The 19,673-nt window shown below is 51.0% G+C and overlaps 1 protein-coding gene across 3 annotated transcripts; it reads left to right on the forward strand.

Moving 5' to 3' along the window:
* The first annotated feature begins 233 nt into the window (after nucleotides 1–233).
* On the forward strand, nucleotides 234–17,925 carry dcaf6 (ddb1 and cul4 associated factor 6). Of its 3 annotated transcripts, none has more exons than XM_084688649.1 (21): nucleotides 234–664; nucleotides 3,095–3,156; nucleotides 4,454–4,546; nucleotides 4,695–4,880; nucleotides 5,179–5,292; nucleotides 6,708–6,843; nucleotides 7,278–7,489; nucleotides 8,162–8,255; nucleotides 8,739–8,858; nucleotides 9,676–10,023; nucleotides 10,428–10,631; nucleotides 11,736–11,795; nucleotides 13,209–13,410; nucleotides 13,879–13,988; nucleotides 14,198–14,567; nucleotides 14,826–14,867; nucleotides 15,682–15,820; nucleotides 15,905–16,061; nucleotides 16,582–16,670; nucleotides 16,937–17,042; nucleotides 17,412–17,925. In XM_084688649.1, the coding sequence occupies exons 1-21, from the start codon at nucleotides 577–579 to the stop codon at nucleotides 17,468–17,470; spliced, it is 2,991 nt and encodes a 996-aa protein (XP_084544775.1). In that variant the 5' UTR covers nucleotides 234–576; the 3' UTR covers nucleotides 17,471–17,925. The 3 variants fall into 3 exon arrangements, with proteins under 3 accessions (XP_084544775.1, XP_084544776.1, XP_084544777.1); XM_084688650.1 differs by having other exon boundaries at nucleotides 14,838–14,867; XM_084688651.1 differs by lacking the exon at nucleotides 14,826–14,867.
* The last annotated feature ends 1,748 nt before the right edge of the window (nucleotides 17,926–19,673 follow it).

Here is a 19,673-nt window from a genome sequence, read left to right on the forward strand (position 1 = left end):
TTACAAGCTTGTATGAAAAGGGATGTAATTAAAGATAATGCAAATAAGAGCTATACATATACAAGTTATACATATTAAAGTACCAGCACTAGCTACACTCGTCATTTGGTTGCAGCTAGGAGCCAAATAATAGATATTGTTCCAGACCGGCGCTGGGTGAACCGCAGAGCGGTCTGGGGATCCAAAACGAATAATAAAAGAAACGCGTACGTCGTTGGATGAGCAAAAGGCTGCTCATTGGCTGCACAAAACAGAGAACTCGAGCTAAACTAGCAGCTAGCTAAATAACAAACAACATCAGTCAGTTATACAGCATCAACGCCCCAGGTTGAAAAGGAGAGAGGGGAAACATAGCTAGATTTTCATATCAAGTGAGGTTTGCTAAAGCATGCCAATGCTGGCAAAGAGGTTAGCTAGCTAGTAGTAGTAGCTGGTTAAACTAACTGCATTGGCCCCAGTGCCTTCGATAAAGCAAGATAAGAGCTGAACTGCAGTCAAAGGCTATAGCCAGAACGGAGTTATTGGCGTAGCTAACCATTTCAATGCTATTTTTAAACAAGAAGACGTTCGAGCACAATGTCCTGCTCTGGGAATCTGGTTTGGGATGTTAATAAGCGCTCAATTGGATACAACGAACCCAATCTCGTCAGGATCAACTACTTGGGTGAGAAAATTATGTTCCGTTTAAATTACGCTGATTGACGTCTTGCTACGAAAGTGACGGAGAGAGCAGTGGACCCAGAGTGGCGTTAAGTACTTAATTCATCATTAGCCATGCTTTAGCCTATCTATTGCTTGTTGTTGGTAAACAGCTGGCTCTCTACTTTGTGCTAGATGGCTAGTGCTAGCTTGAGAAGCTAACAACAAACGTCCTTGCTTCTGCCAGAAACTTGCGCATTGAAGAGCTAACGAACGTTAGCTATGTTTGCTAATGGCTTCCTCTGTAATATTAGGAGTTTGACGTTACTGTTAACCAATCTATTTCAATAGTTCTTTCCGGTCAGTTTTCTATTTGACGTTCATCAAGTATTGGATAAGTTGACTCTCTAAAGCAGAACATGACACGGAATGTGGTTCTATGTGTCTCAGGGGATGCAAACGTAATCATAACTGAAAAGGGTAACTTCCAGAGTTAAACTCTTACTCTGTAACTCCTTGAATCAAAAATGGCCATTTCCAACCAAGTCATAGGCTATATTTCACTGTCAGGAAACGAGGGTTGTGTTTTCAGTTATTCTTGTTTTATTTAAACTGAGTCCAGTTTTGAACTCTCTAACCAAAGCAAGGCCATCCATCTATCCTCCCTCCCATCTTTCCTTCCTTCCATCCTTCCTGTGTGTGTCACCTCAGTCTGACGTGACTCCAGACTGGCTCCCAGCCCAATGGAGGAAACAGTACTGATGACCAGACAGCTCCTCAGCAAGTCTGGGATCACCCACTGCTACGTTGCGTGCCTCAAAGTCAAAAATCTAAATATTTGTAGTAACAGCCTATTCAGAGGAATGATAAACATTACGTAGGCTTGCAAGCACTTTATCATTGTGTATTGTATACAGTATAGAATTGATATGTCATGTTCCAGAATGTATGGGCCATTAGAATAACTCCCAAGAGAAAGGTTTAGTATAGTTGACCATGCATGACCAAGCCATGCTATATGCAGCCATGCTAAAAGTAGCTTTGTGGCTAAGCTGGTAGTGATTTTGTATTATGGCTGTGGTACTGTGGGTTTTCTAGCCTCCGTGAAGGGCAGGTTGAACATGGATTTGGTTAGCAAGCGCCGTATTTAGCCTAGCCTGTGTAGGCTTGAGCTATGTGTTGTTAGAACTGTCAGTGCCCATGGCCGCGGGGACCTGCATGTCATCAGTCCAGTTAGAGGATAAATTTAGCTGGGTGACGGGGGTGGGGGAAGGCTAGAATTCAAGGAATCCAAATCCCAACAAAGGATACTTCAAGGGAGAGATAATCACGAACCACTTTCCACCAGAAGAGGCCAGATCTACGACGCTATTCTCTCATGGCAGGGGGGGGGGGGCGAGGGGGGCTTGCCCTGCCATTAGGTGTATGTAAGGAACTGACAGCTGTTAAGATGCAGGCTATGCATTCGATTTCATCATTGTTCCGTCACTGGCCTGAGAGGGAGCTCTGTCGTCTCCATTCACTGGCATTGAAGGAGACAACCTCAAAATGCATGAATGCTAGTCTTTCATTTGACCTCTAGACAGGCTTTCTGCCCAACAATGATGTCCTTAGACTATCAGAAGCTGGTTTGTGTATGTGCATGTGCGCACTACTTTCTGTTTGTCACACGTTTGTTCATTTTACCAACTGCAAGTGAAGTCATAGTGTGCCTGTCTGTCGTTTGTAATGTGTCTTCAGTGTCAGTTTGTGCAGTGTCAGTGTTTCCAGTACGGAGAGACCCTCTGGATTAGCCGTCCGGCATGCCAGATCACACCGAGAGCCCAGGTGTTAATATCTGTCCGCTGCTATGCTTCGTTTATGAGCTTCCCTGACACGCAGACTGACATTGGATTTATGATGGATGGCCAGGCAGTGCTGTCACTGTAAAGTTGAGAACAAATGCATTCCTGTCACATCGGGGGCACGGTTTGATTGTTTAGGCTGTGACACCTGGGGGTTATGGCCTCTCGTTGATTTGAAACCGATGGAATCGACACGCATTGGCTTTTAACATGGTGACATGAATGTACTGTAAGCGACTCCCCCACTATTATGAACCTGGCGTTTAATGACCAGTCAGCGTGATGTTCCGGAGGACCTGATTGGCTAAGCAAAAGCAGCCGTCAGATCTGTGAGCAGGACTTCGTATCCAAGCAGGGCAGTGTCGGTTTGTTTGTGGAGCCCCTTCCGATCTCCCTCTGGAATCGACAGCAGATGCGAGGGAGGAGGTTTCCTCAACATGAATAATGGATTGGTGTTGGCTCTGATTGCAAATGTTTTCGGTGACATTTCAGACGGTGCTACTCTCTTTAAGCAAGCACAGGCCGGAAACAACCTTGAAACACAAACAATCAGATGCAGCCATTTGCCTGATTGTAGACTTTTCTAACGGTGTTTCTTTTCGTTTCCTCAGGGAGAAGAGAATTTGTCCAGCGGCTAAAACTCGAAGCAACCCTCAACGTGCACGATGGCTGTGTGAGTAAAACTCATTTGCCTTCACAGTCAAACATACACAGATCACTCACACATCCATTTTTTGGTTGTTGCATTTGTGCTTTTGTCTGCGTACTGTAACCTTGTCACTCTCTCTGTCAGATGTGAAGTTGTCAGGGTGACAGAGAACAGAGTGCTGGGGGGGGGCGTAGCGTGGGCCGGGGGGGGGGGGGGGGTGCAGTGACTGAGGGTCCAGGGGGACAGCAGGGGCTGATGGTCAGAGATGACAGTGACACAGAGCAGGGCCCCTGAGGGGGGACTCCCGCACCCTAACGGTGACAACGATAATCCCTCCGTTTCCAACACATGACATCATCTTCACTTTTAGGCTGACCTGTCCTTTGTCTGTCGGCCTGTCTGTCTGCTCTATTATCCTGTCTTACAGGGCAGAGATATGTTTTTCTTACAGGGCAGAGATATGTTTTTGGTTCTACTTTTTAATAAAACAAAATGAAATTAGTGGCTCATTCATAATTAGTGAGTATCATTTTAATTTTTTTTGTTAATCGGGAAACACTGTTCTATATTGTTTTTGCTTATCAAATAATTTAAACGTGAATAGTTAATTGATTAACTGAACGGTCATTTAAATTTATCATCAAAGCAATGGCACCAATGTGTTGGTAACAACTTCTCAGAAATGAGTTCAGTCCTGGAAAAGACTAGTTAGAGCTATCTGCAGAAGATCAACACAGGGGAAAATAAAACATGATAGGAGCTCAAATGAGGGATTACATCTCATACAAAGGCTATTTTGGACCTGTGGGACCTGCTGAGATAGTTGGAGGGGGGGGGGGGAGTCTTGATTGGGCTAAAAGGTCTGGCTTTCAGCCATGGGACAGAGGATTGCATGACGAAACGTGTTCCAGGGTAACGAGCCTTGGCCCAGAAAGAACGGAGTCCATTAAGCCCAACAGGATGCCTTACTGAAATATTGATCTATTTGGGGTGATGACGGTACGACTTGCAGCCTTACTGGCTGCAGTATGCACTGCAGAACCAAAGAACATCACACCATATAGGACCAGAACTCCTTTGACCTATCAACCCTTGACCTTGAAGCCTACACTGTGTATTGGACTAGTTGAGAAAATGGACCAGTTCTCTTGAGTAAAATACATCACCCTATGAATGGTGTGTGAGAGTGAGACTATCTCGTATAGAGGATAGTAATATCTTAACAGAGTGCTCAGGGTTGCGGTCCTCTATACGATCATGGGCCTGCATGTTTTGGGTGACTTGACCGTACATGGTGGTTGTGTGGCTTCCGTTCTCCCAGGTCAACACCATATCCTGGAACGACACAGGAGAGTACATCCTGTCAGGGTCTGATGACACCAACTTGGTCATCACCAACCCTTACAACAAGAAGGTGAGGAGCAGGGCTTCTGTGGGAAGGACTTTGCTTTCCTGTTGTCACTGCCCCTTCCCTGACCCTTTTATAACCCCCCCCTCTACTCCCCCGCCTCCTTTATAACCCCCCCCCCCCCCCCCCTCTCTCTGGTGGGTTCTGCTCTCAGGTCAAGGCCACCATCCGTTCGGGTCACCGTGCCAACATCTTCAGTGCGAAGTTCATGCCTCAGACCAGCGACCAGCAGATCATCTCGTGTTCTGGCGATGGCATCATCTACTACACACACACAGAGAAGAGCCCGGATATCAACCGGCTGTGCCAGTTCACCTGCCACTACGGTACCGCCTACGAGGTACCGCGCTGGGAGGGGCGGGGGGAGACGGGGTATACGTGTGTGTGTGTGTTTGTACTCTATTAGCTCTGCAACATCTCAGAATAACGGTGAACATCATTCTCTCTCTCTCTCTCTCTCTCTCTCTCTCTCTCTCTCTCTCTCTCTCTCTCTCTCTCTCTCTCTCTGTGTCTCTCTGTGTCTCTCTCTCTCTCTATCTGTGTCTCTTTCTGTGTCTCTCTGTCTCTGTCTCTCTCTCTCTCTCTCTCTCTCTCTCTCTCTCTCTCTCTCTCTCTCTCTCTCTCTCTCTCTCTCTCAGATCATGACCGTTCCCAATGACCCCTACACGTTCCTGTCGTGTGGGGAGGACGGGACGGTGAGATGGTTCGACCTGCGCATGAAGACCAGCTGCACTAAAGAGGACTGCAAAGATGTACGATATGACCTCCTGTACTGAAACTTAGCTTAATGGAGGAGTTTGGAGAGGGAGAGAGAGGGGTGGAGAGAGATGGGGGGAGGAGAGAGAGGGGGGAGAGAGAGAGAGAGAGAGAGAGAGAGAGAGAGAGAGAGAGAGGGGTGGAGAGATGGAGGTGGAGAGAGAGAGAGAGGTGGGGAGAGAGGGAGAAACATTATCTTGGCCTGGTTCCCAGCTGCATACTATGTATCCGAAGTGTGTGTGTGTGTGTGTGTGTGTTGTTACATTCCGGAGCTGAGCTACCTCTTCCCTCTTCTCTTGTTTCATGTGGAGATCAGAGTCAACGGGTTCCAAGCAGCTCTAATGAGAGAGGGACTCTAGTTTACAGCAGCTCTAGTGAGAGAGTGACTAGTTTACAGCAGCTCTAGTGAGAGAGTGACTAGTTTACAGCAGCTCTAGTGAGAGAGCGACTAGTTTACAGCAGCTCTAGTGAGAGAGTGACTAGTTTACAGCAGCTCTAGTGAGAGAGCGACTAGTTTACAGCAGCTCTAGTGAGAGAGCGACTAGTTTACAGCAGCTCTAGTGAGAGAGTGACTAGTTTACAGCAGCTCTAGTGAGAGAGCGACTAGTTTACAGCAGCTCTAGTGAGAGAGCGACTAGTTTACAGCAGCTCTAGTGAGAGAGCGACTAGTTTACAGCAGCTCTAGTGAGAGAGTGACTAGTCTACAGCAGCTCTAGTGAGAGAGTGACTAGTTTATAGCAGCTCTAGTGAGAGAGTGTCTAGTTTATAGCAGCTCTAGTGAGAGAGCGACTAGTTTATAGCCTCCCTCCATCTCTCACCTGCTCTGCCCTCCTACCACTGGCCCAGATAGAGGAGACTGTGTGTGTGTGTGTGTGTGTGTGTGTGTCTGTCTGTGTGTGTTTGTGTGTCAGTGTCAGAACAGATGGGAGGAAGAGAGGCCCACAATAGCTCAATCAGCAGGTAGCAGGTGTCGGTGAAGCAGATAGTCAGCCTAAAGGAGCAGCCACACTGCTGACTGTTAGTTACCATGTCAGGTAGGCAGCGACTCACCTAAGCTAGTCTGGTGTGTGTGATCGCTGTCAGCTAGCCTGGCCAAACACATCCACCACAAGCAACTAGCAAGGTTAGAGGTCAGACTGGTCCATCGGGATTATAAAACTGGTCATTCTTTTCTGAATTGACTGTGTTCCAATTGCCCTAACGGCACAGTGTTTTACATAGAAGCCAAGTCAACTATAATAGCCAGAAGTGATTTAGAAGTATAATCTAACATTGTAGAGGTGTGAATCGACAAAAGAGAAATCCACTCTGTCATGTTTTCTTTGATCAAACTTCATTTCATGCGTTCCTCTCTCTTACTCTGAAGGGATTTGGCCTCTGTTGAAGCATGCTGTGGTTTGTTTGTCTTCAGGACATCCTGATCAACTGTCGGAGAGCTGCCACGTCCATCTCCATCTGCCCTCTGGTGCCCTACTACCTGGCCGTGGGCTGCTCAGACAGCTCCGTACGCATCTACGACCGCCGCATGCTGGGCACCAGGGCTACGGGTGAGAGGCACCCTCTGGATGAACTAGTCTGGCTGGATGAGTCAGTCAGTCAACCAGTCAGTCAACCAGTCAGTCAACCAGTCAGTCAACCAGTCAGTCAACCAGTCAGTCAACCAGTCAATCAACCAGTCAGTCAACCAGTCAGTCAACCAGCCGCTCAATCATTCTCTTATTTTCTCTCTCTCTCTCTCTCTCTCTCTCTCTCTCTCTCTCTCTCTCTGTCTGTCTGTCTGTCTGTCTGTCTGTCTGTCTGTCTGTCTGTCTGTCTGTCTGTCTGTCTGTCTGTCTGTGTCTCTCTCTCTCTCTCTCTCTCTCTCTGTGTCTGTCTTTCTCTATGTCTCTCTCTCTCTCTCTCTCTCTCTGTCTGTGTGTCTGTCTTTCTCTATGTCTCTCTCTCTCTCTGTGTCTGTCTTTCTCTATGTATCTCTCCCTAGGTAACTACATGGGCCGGGGTACGACAGGTATGTGCGTGCGCTTCGTCCCGGCCCACCTGTCCAACAAGTCTTGCCGCGTCACGTCCCTGTGCTACAGCGGAGACGGGCAGGAAGTGCTGGTTAGCTACTCCTCCGACTACATCTACCTGTTTGACCCCAAAGACGACCAGGCCAGGGAGCTGAAGGGGCCGTCTGAGGAGCGGAGGGAGGAGGTGAGGACACACACACCCACACACACATAGGTTGTCTCTGCTGTTGTGCTGCACTAGGGGTGTACCTTCGAGGGAAGGGGGGTGGACTTGATCATGGTGCCAGCGTGTCAGCTGTTGCCCGCTGTGTTCAGCTGGGTCTGGGTCACCCAGAACACATTCCTTTCCAAATAGAGCCTCCCGACGCAGGCAATGTTCCGCCAGGCGCAGAAATAGACCAGAGCGGGCTGGACAGAGAGAGAGAGAGAGGGTCTGCCAAGGAGGTTCTCCTCTAACCCTCTCTCTTTACTCCTGACCCGGTTTTCTTCATCCTCTCTGTCTCGCTCTCCATCTCCTGCCCCTCCCTCCTATCCTCTGTCTCAAGATTCTAGATGGGTAGAGGGTGGGATGGGGAGAGAGGGGGGCAGAGATGGAGGGAGAGGAGGGATGGGGAGAGATAGGGAGAGAGGGCGGAAGAGGCTGACAAGTATGAAGAGAGGAGGAGAGCGTAAAGGACTGTGACGGAACACTGGACGATGTTTTGCTTTGGCACATCCGCTATTTTTAAGTTGTTATTTTTAAGGTTTTGACGGACAAAGTGTTAAACTGTGTGTATCTGTCTGTATCTCTCTGTCTGTGTGTCTCTCGCTCTCTCGCTCTCTCTCTCTCTCTCTCGCTGTGTGTGTGTCTCCAAAGCTGAGGCAGCCCCCAGTGAAGCGTCTTCGTCTGAGGGGAGACTGGTCTGACACCGGGCCCCGAGCTCGCCCGGAGAGCGAGAGAGAACGGGATGGTAAGAGGACAATCACACGTCTGGGTATATTTGTCCCATCATCCCCCAGACAGAGGTGACATCAGCTGGTATCAGCAGGGCTGTGGGCTGTGGGCCTGCTATCTACTTAGAGTATATGTTGGGAGAACTACTTCTATCCTGGTTAGGTCCTGGATGGTTAGAGCAGGGTCTCAGACCTTACCCATCAGGCTTAGCTGTACATGACCAGACTCACGTTATGTCAATCGCGCTTACACACTGTCTCCGAAATTTATGTCCGTTAAAAAAAGTTTGGATCGGGTTCGATTTTCTTTTTCGCATCCATAGCCAGCATTTTGAGAGTTTTTTTTGGCAATTCAGAGCCACTGAATTTTGAGGCTGACAATTGCAAAAAAACGCATACGACAATTTCGGACTCAGTGTGCAAGGGCCTTTAGAGTAGGTTCTTGTGTTCAATGTGTCACATGACTGACCCTTAACCCCCCTCCCACCCCCCCCTCCCAGGAGAGCAGAGCCCCAACGTGTCTCTGATGCAGAGGATGTCAGACATGTTGTCACGCTGGTTCGAGGAGGCCAGCGAGGCCCAGAGCAGCCGGGGGACACGCCCACAGACACGCCCCAGAGGTGAGACACGCCCACAGACAGGTCCACAGACACGCCCGCACACACGCCCACAGACACGCCCACAGACATGCCCACAGATACGCCCCGAGGTGAGACACGCCCACAAACATGCCCACAGACATGCCCACAGACACCCCACCGAGGTGAGACACGCCCACAGACACGCCCCCGAGGTGAGACACACACACACAAGTGTTTCCCACAGAATGGGATTTATATTTGTGCCGGTGACGTTCTGTGGCCAGACGTTGTAAGAATTTGGGGCTCAGCCCAAACCTATGACCTAATATGGGTTAGATGTGAGTATAGAAAGGGACTTCACCAAGCAATGCCTGCGCACATGGCGTGCAATACATTTCTTTGAATTTCTACAATAATTTATTTGCAAATATTTGAGCCAAAAATATTCTGATTGCAACATCCGGGATACCAAGGATGGGTAAGGCAATCGAGCCTGAATGCAATTCAGCCATCTCACTTCTCTGAGGAGGGTCCAACTGCAGACCTCTCTCCTCAGGGCCCTCTCATCCTGCTGTAGCTGCAGGCAGTCATACATGGATACATGCAGATCAGTCATCCAATCACAGCCTGGGGGTCTGAGGAGAGTGGTCAGTCATCCAATCACAGCCTGGGGTCTGAGGAGAGGTCCGGTCTGAGGCAAACAATACCTTGGTATCGCGGATGTTGCAATCTGAATTTTTTGCATTTTTAAAATCTGAATGTTAAACAGAAAAAATAATAATAATAAGTTTACACATTTGTGGCGGTACATTTTTCATTGATGCAGGCCCTATAACAGTCTGTGGGTTTCCTCTAGGCACATCCCTCCGTCCGGAGGGAGCCCCCGCAGCCCCAGAGCCCCCCCCCGCCGCCCCCCCCCAGGAACCTAGGGCCCCCGACAGACCCATGGAGACGGAACCCCCCTCGGCCTCCGCCCCTCTCCCCAAATCCACCTCATCCTCGTCAGGCTTGTCGTCGACGGTTACAGCCCCGCCCCCGTCGACCTCCTCATCCATGCCGGGCTTGGCGGCCCTCTCTTCCTCCGCCCTCTCCTCCTCCTCCCTGGCCTCCACCCTGGCCTCCACCCTAGTCTCAGAGCAGAGGAGTCAGGGGGAGAGAGCCTCAACAGCCACCCCCCCTGCCAGCCTGGACCCCACACTGTCAGGTAGGACACACACACAGGTTGAACACACACACGGCCGCACAGTCTCTGTGGAAGTCCACACACACACACACACACACACACACAAAATGACAGTCCAGTACCTCCCTCTTGGCGTAGTGAGTGTGTGTGTGTGTGTGTGTGTGTGTGGGAGGCTCACCACTCAAGCAGCAATGTCACCGTCTTCTCCTTTTAGTATTTGAGCTACTTCATTCTCCTTTTGACCTCTTTATTTACCTCTTCCTCTCGTCCTCTTCCTCCCTTCCCTTTCTCCCTTTTACCCCTCACATCCTCTTTCTCATCTGGCCATCCATCTCCCTGTCTACCTCTTTCCTTCAATCCATCCATCCATCTCCCCCTCCACCCCTCCCCCTCCCCTCCTCCTCTCCTCTCTGTGTGTCTGTCAGAGTATGGCCCCCATCGTCTGCCTGTCAGTTTAGTGTGTAGACGTCTGCAGAGATTACTGCTGCTGGCTGACCCTCCCTCTTCCATCTCCTCCTCCTCTTCTTCCACCTCGTCTTCCACCACATTCTCCTTCTCCTCTTCAGTCCCCCACCAGTCAGAGGGGGCTCCACCCAATGCTGACGACGCCAGGAAGTCATCCCCTACAGGTTACTGCTCCTCCCCCCCTCATTCCTGCCCCCCCCTCCTTCCCCCCCCTATCTGCCCCCCCTCTCCTTCCTGCCCCCCTCCCCCACAACCCTGTCCCGCCCCTCTCTATCCCCACCCACCCCAGCCCTGATAACCTGGCGTCACCAGTAACTCTAACCCCGACTGACCCGGGCCCGGGCTGGTCCTCGGTCAGTCCCCCCCCCCTGTGCCCCTGACCACTTCCTGTGCCCCCGACCACTTCCTGTGCCCCAGACCACTTCCTGTACCCCCCCCCCCCGTGCCCCCGACCACTTCCTGTGCCCCACACCACTTCCTGTGCCCCAGACCACTACCTGTGCCCCCAACTACTTCCTGTCCCCCCCCTTGTGCCCCCGACCACTGTCTGTCCACCCCCCCACGTCCAACTGTCCTTCCATCCATCTACTACCCCGCTCCTCCTCCATCTTCAATCAATGTATAATCCAGTAATACGTCCCTCTGTGTCTAAACGTCACTGAGCCATAACCCCCGACCCCTCCCCCCTCCACAACACCTGCTGCTTGGGTTTCCCTCTGGCACCCTCGTGTGGTGTGGTGTGGCATGACCCCACCAGGAGGCAGAGCACTGGTGGGGTGTGAGGGGGTGTGCTTCTAGGTGACTGGGTGGATGAGGCCCACACAACAAGGCCTTACCAGGTCTCACAGCTTTGCACCAATCAGAGCCGGGGATCCACCGCGTCCTGTCTGGCTCTCTCGCACCCAGGGCTGTCACACATCTGGAGTGAGAGACTCACTCTTATCGTCACCCCAGCTGACCCAGCTAAGATAGTGTTCTGTAATCTTGGGTCGCATCCTAGCATATACGTTTGTGCGTGTGAAAGCGTGACCTAACACCAGCCGGGTTGGTCAAAGTTGCCAACCCTGAAGACCTCAGTGTGACCTATAACCTGAGTGTGACCTTTGACCCCTGGTGTGACCCCTGGTGTGACCTTTGACCCCTAGTGTGATCATTGACCCTTGGTGTGACCCCTGGTGTGACCCCTGGTGTGACCCTTGACCCCTGGTGTGACGCCTGGTGTGACCCTTGGCCCAACCTGGCTGCTGAGTGTCTTGTTTGTGTTCCAGATTCCCCCTCGTCTGTGGTAAACAAACAGCTGGGATCCATGACTCTGGATGAGCAGCAGGGTGCGTCTCCTCTCCCTGCCCCCCTACGCCCCTCCCTCCATCCTGCCCTCCCTCCCCCCTGCCCCCCTCCCTCCATCCTGCCCTCCCTCCCTCATTCTATCCTGCCCTCCCTCCCTCCATCCTGCCCTCCCTCCCTCCTTCTATCCTGCCCTCCCTCCCTCCCTCCATCCATCCTGCCCTCCCTCCATCCATCCTGCCCTCCCTCCATCCGCCCTCCCTCCCCCCTCCTTCTATCCTGCCCTCCCTCCCTCCTTCTATCCTGCCCTCCCTCCCTCCTTCTATCCTGCCCTCCCTCCATCCATCCTGCCCTCCCTCCATCCGCCCTCCCTCCCTCCCTCCTTCTATCCTGCCCTCCCTCCATCCATCCTGCCCTCCCTCCATCCGCCCTCCCTCCCTCCCTCCTTCTATCCTTCCCTCCCTCCATCCTGCCCTCTGAGTAGTCTCAACTAGCTCGCTTCACCCTCCTGCCCTCCCAGTCTTCTCCACCCTCTAATTCTCTTCCCCCCTCTCCTGCATCTTATCCCCTTCACTTTTGCCCATCCCTCTCCCCCCCCCCTCTCTCTCTCTCTCTCTCTCTCTCTCTCTCTCTCTCTCTCTCTCTCGTGTGGCGTTTGTGTTGTTTGCATGATGAGCTATCTCAGGAGGCCTCCCCAGCCTCTGAGCAATTTGTGACCCTTCCTCACGGTCACCCCTCCCTGCGTCACCACAGATACATGGAGCATGTTGGGGGTCCATCTGCTCCTGCCCACACACTGGACTTTTGGGGAGCCCCCAGCACCCACCACCACCACCCCTGGGCCATGCCACGTCATAGAAATCAAGCCCACCCTACTGTACATGCCGGTGGAAGTCTCTCGTTTTCGTGAGGCTCTGCCAGGCTTTCTTTATTTTTTCCTCCTTTTCTTTGCTCCCGTCTTCATTTGTCCTCCCCTGCTCTTCCCTTCAGCCAGGCTCTGACCAGTCTGACCACGCCTACATCCACTCTTACTCATCAACGCCGAGCCAAAACGACAATATTCTCAGAGGAATATTCTCATTGTTTGTGTGTGTGTGTATCCAGATTGAGTCATGGGCTTTCCAGCTCGTTCATGACCGGTAGCTGTGATGTCTCTGGGTCTGTGTGAAGGCCCTTGGCCAGGCTGCCTCCTGTGCTTGCCACCTGTCTGCTGTGATGTGTGTCGCAGTGGCTGCCTGCCTGACTGTGTCACCGTGTGTTCCGCCTGGCGATTTGCTGTGAGGATCAAAGTCATTGACTCGCTGTCTTTTTCTCTGTTTCTGTGTCTCTCTCTGTCTCTCTCTCTCTCTCTCTCTCTCTCTCTGTGTTTCTCTCTCTTCCTTTCTCCCTCACACTTGTCCCCTCCCTCCCTCTTTCCCTTCTGCTCCTCCACACCATCTCTCTCTCCTCTCTCCCAGGAGGAGCTGAGCTGGGCTGCGTCAGTAGTGCTGTGAGTTCTGCTGAGTCGGGACTCGGTCCTGGAGCGGCCGGCGGCTCCGGCAGCAGCAGCGCGGGTCCCGGCAGTGGGCGGGCCAGCACGGCAGAGCCCGTCCTGAGCCTCCATTACAGCACGGAGGGAACCACCACCAGCACCATCAAACTGGACTTCACCGACGAGTGGTGAGCTGCATGTTCCACTGCAGACAGCACTGCTGTCTGGACACCGTGGCCCTGGATGTCCCTGTTCTGCTCTCTAATGAGCCCCCATCCACTTGGGTGTGCAGGGTTTGATGTGGATCCTGGAATGTAAACTGGCAGGGAGTCAGATACTCTTTACTCTTGTAGGGTTGATTTGGTGGGCAGCACCAATGGTTGATTTAGGTCAGAATTTCGAGGCCCTTAGATGCGGGGTCACTCAACTTTCTGGACTCCACTCAAGATTCCAGACTAAACACCACCCCTCCTTTCTTCCTCCCCCCCCCCCCCTCCTCTCTTCCTCCCCCTTCTCCTCCTCCCCCCCCCCCTCCTCTCTTCCTCCCCCTTCTCCTCCTCCCCCCCCCCCCCCCTCCTCTCTTCCTCCTCCCCCCTCCTCTCTTCCTTTCTTCCTCCTCTCTTCCTCCCCCCCCCCCTCCTCTCTTCCCCCTTCAGGAGCAGCAGAGCTTCCAGCTCCAGGGGCAGTGGGGGGCCCAAGGCGTCCGGTCCTGCTGCCGTCCAGACCAGGGAGGGGCTCGCTCCGCGGAGCTCAGCGTCTGAAACAGGTGAGCTTGGCTGGGGTGTGGATGCCCTACTGCAGCCTGCAGACTGTTGGAGAGTTGCAAAACTGTGACCACTGTGGCACACCAGAAACAAATTACTTTCAGGACAAGCCAATTTGCACAATTCCTGTAAAACGCCTATCCAGGAATAACCACCCACCTGTCCCTTTTGCTCTTTCCCTCCCTCCTTTGACTCTCTTTCTATCTCCTAGCGCTTCCTGCTGTGTCAGACCCCCCAGGCCAGAGCAGGCCGGCCCCTCCCCCAGCCCCGGCAGCTGAAGTCGGGCAGCGCAGCCCCGAGAAGGCCTCCTCCTCCAGTTCCGTCCCCCAGGCCTGCCCGGTTGCCCCCGCCCCGGCCGGAGGCTCCTCCGAGGGGGCCGGCGCGGAGCCCTCCCTGCTGGAGCCTGAGGATGCGGAGGACACCTCCGGGGGGTGCAGGAGGGAGGAACCCCCAGGAGAGGGGGGCCCGGGGGGGCCGGAGGGGCTGGGTCAGCCCTCGCGGAGCAACCAGGACTCAGACGACAGCGACGACGATCCCATCCTGATCCCCTCGGCTAGATACAGAGGAGGACAGGGACAGAGGTAGGCAGCACACGTGTAATACACTACACACACACATCCTCACACTCTCACACACACCTTACCTAACTATATTTTACACACCCTCACACATATGTAAACACACGTACACTCACTGTCTTTTACACACACACACACACACACACAGGTTGTTGACTGTGAACGTTTCTAGATGTTCTCTCGTGCAGTGGGCTTTAAGGGGTAGAGGGTCTCTTGTTCTGTACTGTGTGTTTGCTGTTGATTCTTGTACTATACACATAGATCTAATTTCAGAGGATCGGCGGTAGGAGATAGGATGATCAGGTAACAATTGTGTGCTGCTCTCCTCTAGAAACCTCTAACCTGCTAGCAGTCTGTGTATGTGTCCCACAGACCGTCTACAAACCAGTCTTTATGTCCATGGGCTTTCACCTCTAAGGTCCTACCTGACGTGTGTGTGTGTGTGTGTGTGTGTGTGTGTGTGTGTGTGTGTGTGTGTGTGTGTGTGTGTGTGTGTGTGTGTGTGTGTGTGTGTGTGTGTGTGTGTGTGTGAGAGAGAGGGTGCAGGTTTGTGTGTGTTTTAACTGCGCCAGAAGACTAATATCCATACAGTGAGCATGCGGTGCATGTGTGTACTATCACCACCTGCGGACTGGCGGTCGCAGCACAGACACATCACCATGCAGTTCCACGCCACTGCTGCTGCGCTGTAGCCTGGCTGTAGCACCTGTTGAACACCAGGGGGAGCTAGAGAGTCAGGATGACCGCATGGCCAGAAGGGAAGGCAAAGGGGTGACCCAGGCATGCTACTGTTCCTGACCACATGTCATTGCTGAAGGATGGATTAAACTCATAGCGATCTTGGATCCGGCCTCACAGTGATCTGGGTCATCAGGCCAGACTCCTGGTGACGCTCCTCTCAGTGTGTCCTGACGGGATTCAGGGTGTTCAAGCGTGGCTGGCCAGCCTGAAGCTGTGATGATGTTGGTTGTTTTGTAGCTCAACTGGATTCTGCTTCAGCATGGCTCTCAAGAAGGACATGGGAAAGGGATTGACTGACTGTGTGTGTGTGTGTGTGTGTGTGTGTGTGTGTGTGTGTGTGTGTGTGTGTGTGTGTGTGTGTGTGTGTGTGTGACAGGCGTTCAGCGGCGGCCCGCATACAGGAGCTGTTTCGTCGGAGGAAGGAGAGGAGGGAGATGGAGGAGAGCGAGACACAGAACATCAGGAGACCTTCAGTCAAGATGGTCTACAAGGGACACCGGAACTCCAGAACCATGGTAGGTAGAAAGCCTGTGTGTTCAATAGTAAACAGCACAAGCGGTGGTTCTTCCTCTGTGTCTACATCCTGTTTGTTGTTGTAGATAAAGGAGTCGTGTTTCTGGGGGAACAACTTTGTGATGAGCGGCTCGGACTGCGGCCACATCTTCATCTGGGACCGACACACGGGCGAGCATCTGATGCTGCTGGAGGCTGACAACCATGTGGTCAACTGTCTGCAGCCTCACCCCTACGACCCCAGTCAGTACCTGCCGGTCTCTCTGTCTGTCTCTCTGCCTGTCTCTTTGCCGGTCTCTGTCTGTCTCTCTGCCTGTCTCTTTGCCGGTCTCTGTCTGTCTCTCTGCCTGTCTCTTTGCCGGTCTCTCTCTGTCTCTCGGCCTGTCTCTCTGTCTGTCTCCCTGCCTGTCTCCCTGCCTGTCTCTCTGCCTGTCTCTCTGCCTGTCTCTCTGTCTGTCTCTCTGCCTGTCTCTCTCTGTCAGCATGTCTCTCTCTGTCAGCATGTCGGTCTCTCTGCCTGTCTCTCTGTTTCTCCATTTGGACGACACAGAATTATGCAAATGACACTCCGTTTTGATTATCCTTTAAAACTGCGTAGCTAGAGAAGGGAAATTTGTGTATGGGTACGTGTGTGTGTGTGTTAGGCACCATGATCTGATGCCCCCTCCCCTGTCATCCACTGCTTGACAAAGCATCTCTCTGTACTGGGAGGAAGACAGTTGTGTTGTAAACGTGTTCCGCTGACTGTGAGTCTGGCTTTCAGTTCTAGCATCTTCCGGCATCGACTACGACATCAAGATCTGGTCTCCTCTGGAGGCGAGCCCCTCCTTCAACAGAGTCCTGGCAGACGAGGTAGGGCCAGGCGGAGGGCCGTCTCTCGGGAGGGCCATGTAGAATGCAATACTCATATTCCTTCCTGCTTTCCTTGAGCTGATCTCAACCCTTCATTTTCAAGGGGGTGAAATCGTGTTTGTCTTTGTGCTTTCTTGTATTGTCAACCGAGAGAATTGCTGGCTTGGTCCAACTGTTTCTCTCTCTGTGCCTGTCTGTTTCTTGCTTGCTCTCTCACTCTCTCTCCTGCTCTCTCTCTGTGTGTCTCTCTCTCTCTGTGTGTTCAGGTGATCACTCGTAATGAGTTGATGCTGGAGGAGACCAGGAACACCATCACTGTCCCCGCCTCCTTCATGCTCAGGATGTTGGCCTCACTCAATCACATTAGAACAGGTGACCGCACACACACACACACACACACACACTCACAAATAGGGGGGTTTAGAAACTTCCGGGGCAGACTCATAGGAGAGTGAGTCCTGCAGCGTGGGAGCTGTGTTGTTCTGTGTTCAGTAAGCTCCTTAGCTTCTCCAGGCTTACTGGATCAGCTCAGTTACCGCCAACTAGTCCTGCTGCTAGCCCTGCCCAGCAAACGGCTGTACTCAGGAATTAGGATCTTAGTGGTCTTTAACAGACCCTGTCTGTAGCTCTATCTAGTTCATGATTATTTTACTGGGACAGAGGAGGTGGGGAAGAGTTTTATTCATTTAGTCTCTCTCTCTCTCTCTCTCTCTCTCTCTCTCTCTCTCTCTCCTCCATCAGACCGCTTGGAAGGTGACCGCTCTGAGGGTTCCGGACAAGAGAACGAGGATGAGCAGTAGCCGGCAGCCATTTTGTTTGAGGGAGAAAAAGCGACAAACACCTTTTCTTTTGCTCCAAAAAGCACTTGAAAAATTGAGATTTGTACAAGTATAATGTCGAATATTTCCTTACCTGAGCACTAGTTCCATTTCTAGCCCCCTTCTTTTTTAAGATGACTTTCTTACTGAGGTTTCTGTATGAGAAAACGACATCTGTGGAAAGTGTGCGAATGCAAGCGTTGAGCAAGACTATTATATTAAGAGAGTTTGAGTAATATATAGATGACTGATGTGTGAGGATGTCTTAAGTGCAATATTATTTTGATCAGGAGCAAATGGTCTTTGATCAGTGTTGGTGTGAGATTTTGTATTTGTAGAGCAAGGCAAATAACTCAACTGTTTATATACTGTACTTGCAGTTATGCATGTGTAAACAGGAATTATGCTTTAAGTAAACCATTTTGTTGTTGAAAATATATTTTTGTATGTCTGATTTTAGTGGGTCTGGATATAATTTGTGTCCCTCAAATGCTTGAGTTATCTGCCAGTTATCTTGTCGGATGCATATCAGGTGGTGTACTCGATAGCCAAAAACTTATCTCAACAAAATGGACTTACCATGGTGCTTCTCTAAAACTGCTGAGTCTGAATATGTCTGCAAATCCAGACTGCTGTGCAGTGGGTGAAACACAATGATATCCATGTCTCAGAGCTTCGGAGAAGGTAAGCTACACACACTCACTGAATGTCGCAATTCCTGAATGTCTGCCACACTATCCACTAAGCAGGTGGCCTTTGTTTTGCTAGCTGTTGGTCCAAGCACTCTTAAGTATGACCTCAGATCACACCATTGGCTCTTTCATTCACACTATTTTGCAGGAAAGTGCTTTAACCCCCCCCCCCCCCCCATGCGAAAAAATAATAAAAAACATTGTATTAATCTTTAACTTATGTAAAAAAAACAAAAAAAAACTTTTTAATACAGAGCAGTAGAAATATAATTAACAGTAAAAAAAATCTTAAGTGTATAATACCTTATTCTGGTGTATCATTTGCTCTCACAATGCAGTACCTTATACTAACAGTGACACACATTACAAATATATACCACTCAACTGAGGTATAACAGTGATACACACAATTACTGTAGCGAACACAGTGATTCTTTCAATTTGTGAACTGGGGCACTAATAAAGTGATTAGAAACCACACGTGGTTGTTTACTTGACAGTCACTAGGGGGTGTGTGGGAGGGGGAGGAGGGGGGGGGTAGAGGGGGGAAGGAGGACTGAGTAGAATCCTGCAAGGAACACCTAACGACAATTCTTAAATTCTTCATCCACCGTTGACTCAAGCTCACGTTTTCAGGGATGTGTATTCCAAGTGTTCCGATGTTCTCAGATGAGCACGGTACCTGTTATTTCCCATAACTCTTCATCTATATCCACCCACATTTCCTAATATTCAGGCTGCTGGTCTGTCAAAGCTAAGGGGATCCTGCCCCCTCCAGGACCCTTGCTGAGTCCTGGTGAGGTGACCTTCCCGGTCTCCGCTCGAGGCACCAGAGGACAGGGGTTCATGCTCCGGGTGTGTATCAAGTGCAATCATAAGGAGGTCTAGTCAAGGGCATGTCTTCACATGTGAAAAGTAGGGACCCATCCTATTGGTCCTGAGGGCGTTCCAAATGCATTACACACAACCAGTGACAACAGAAACTGAAAGTGGTAGTTTCAGATGGAGAGTTCCCCTACCCTGATAAGGGGGTTTACAGAGGTTGTTGATGGTTTGCTGAATCACTTGCTTTACTATCAACAAACATGCATCTGTAAACCCTTGTATGTAGGGGCTGCTAGTTACGTGTTGCTGTCAATCGGTATTCCTGTCACCTGATTCACACTGCATTATGGAACTCACCATGAGCCGGCAATGTCATGGAAATTAACTAAGGAATAAGAGGACTAAAACAAAGTTTCTAAACTTGGCAACAAATTATTCTGAGTGTCCCCCCCCCCTCCCCTCCATGTCCTTCAAATAAGTGATTAACAACATGCAAATGACAAACTATCAACTACAACTGGTCTAAGAGTCTGGCAAAACTCGTTTAGTTGACAGTTTTCTCTGAGGGGACCCTGAGAATAAACGGTTGCCGTTACATTTCCTGTAAGAATACACAAGGTGAACCATTCCATATACAGTAGTAAAGGCTTCCTATTTCAATATGAGGT

The sequence above is a fragment of the Hypomesus nipponensis genome, chromosome 23, assembly GCF_054491055.1.
Source record: "Hypomesus nipponensis isolate SF chromosome 23, ASM5449105v1, whole genome shotgun sequence".
Classification (NCBI taxonomy): domain Eukaryota; kingdom Metazoa; phylum Chordata; class Actinopteri; order Osmeriformes; family Osmeridae; genus Hypomesus; species Hypomesus nipponensis.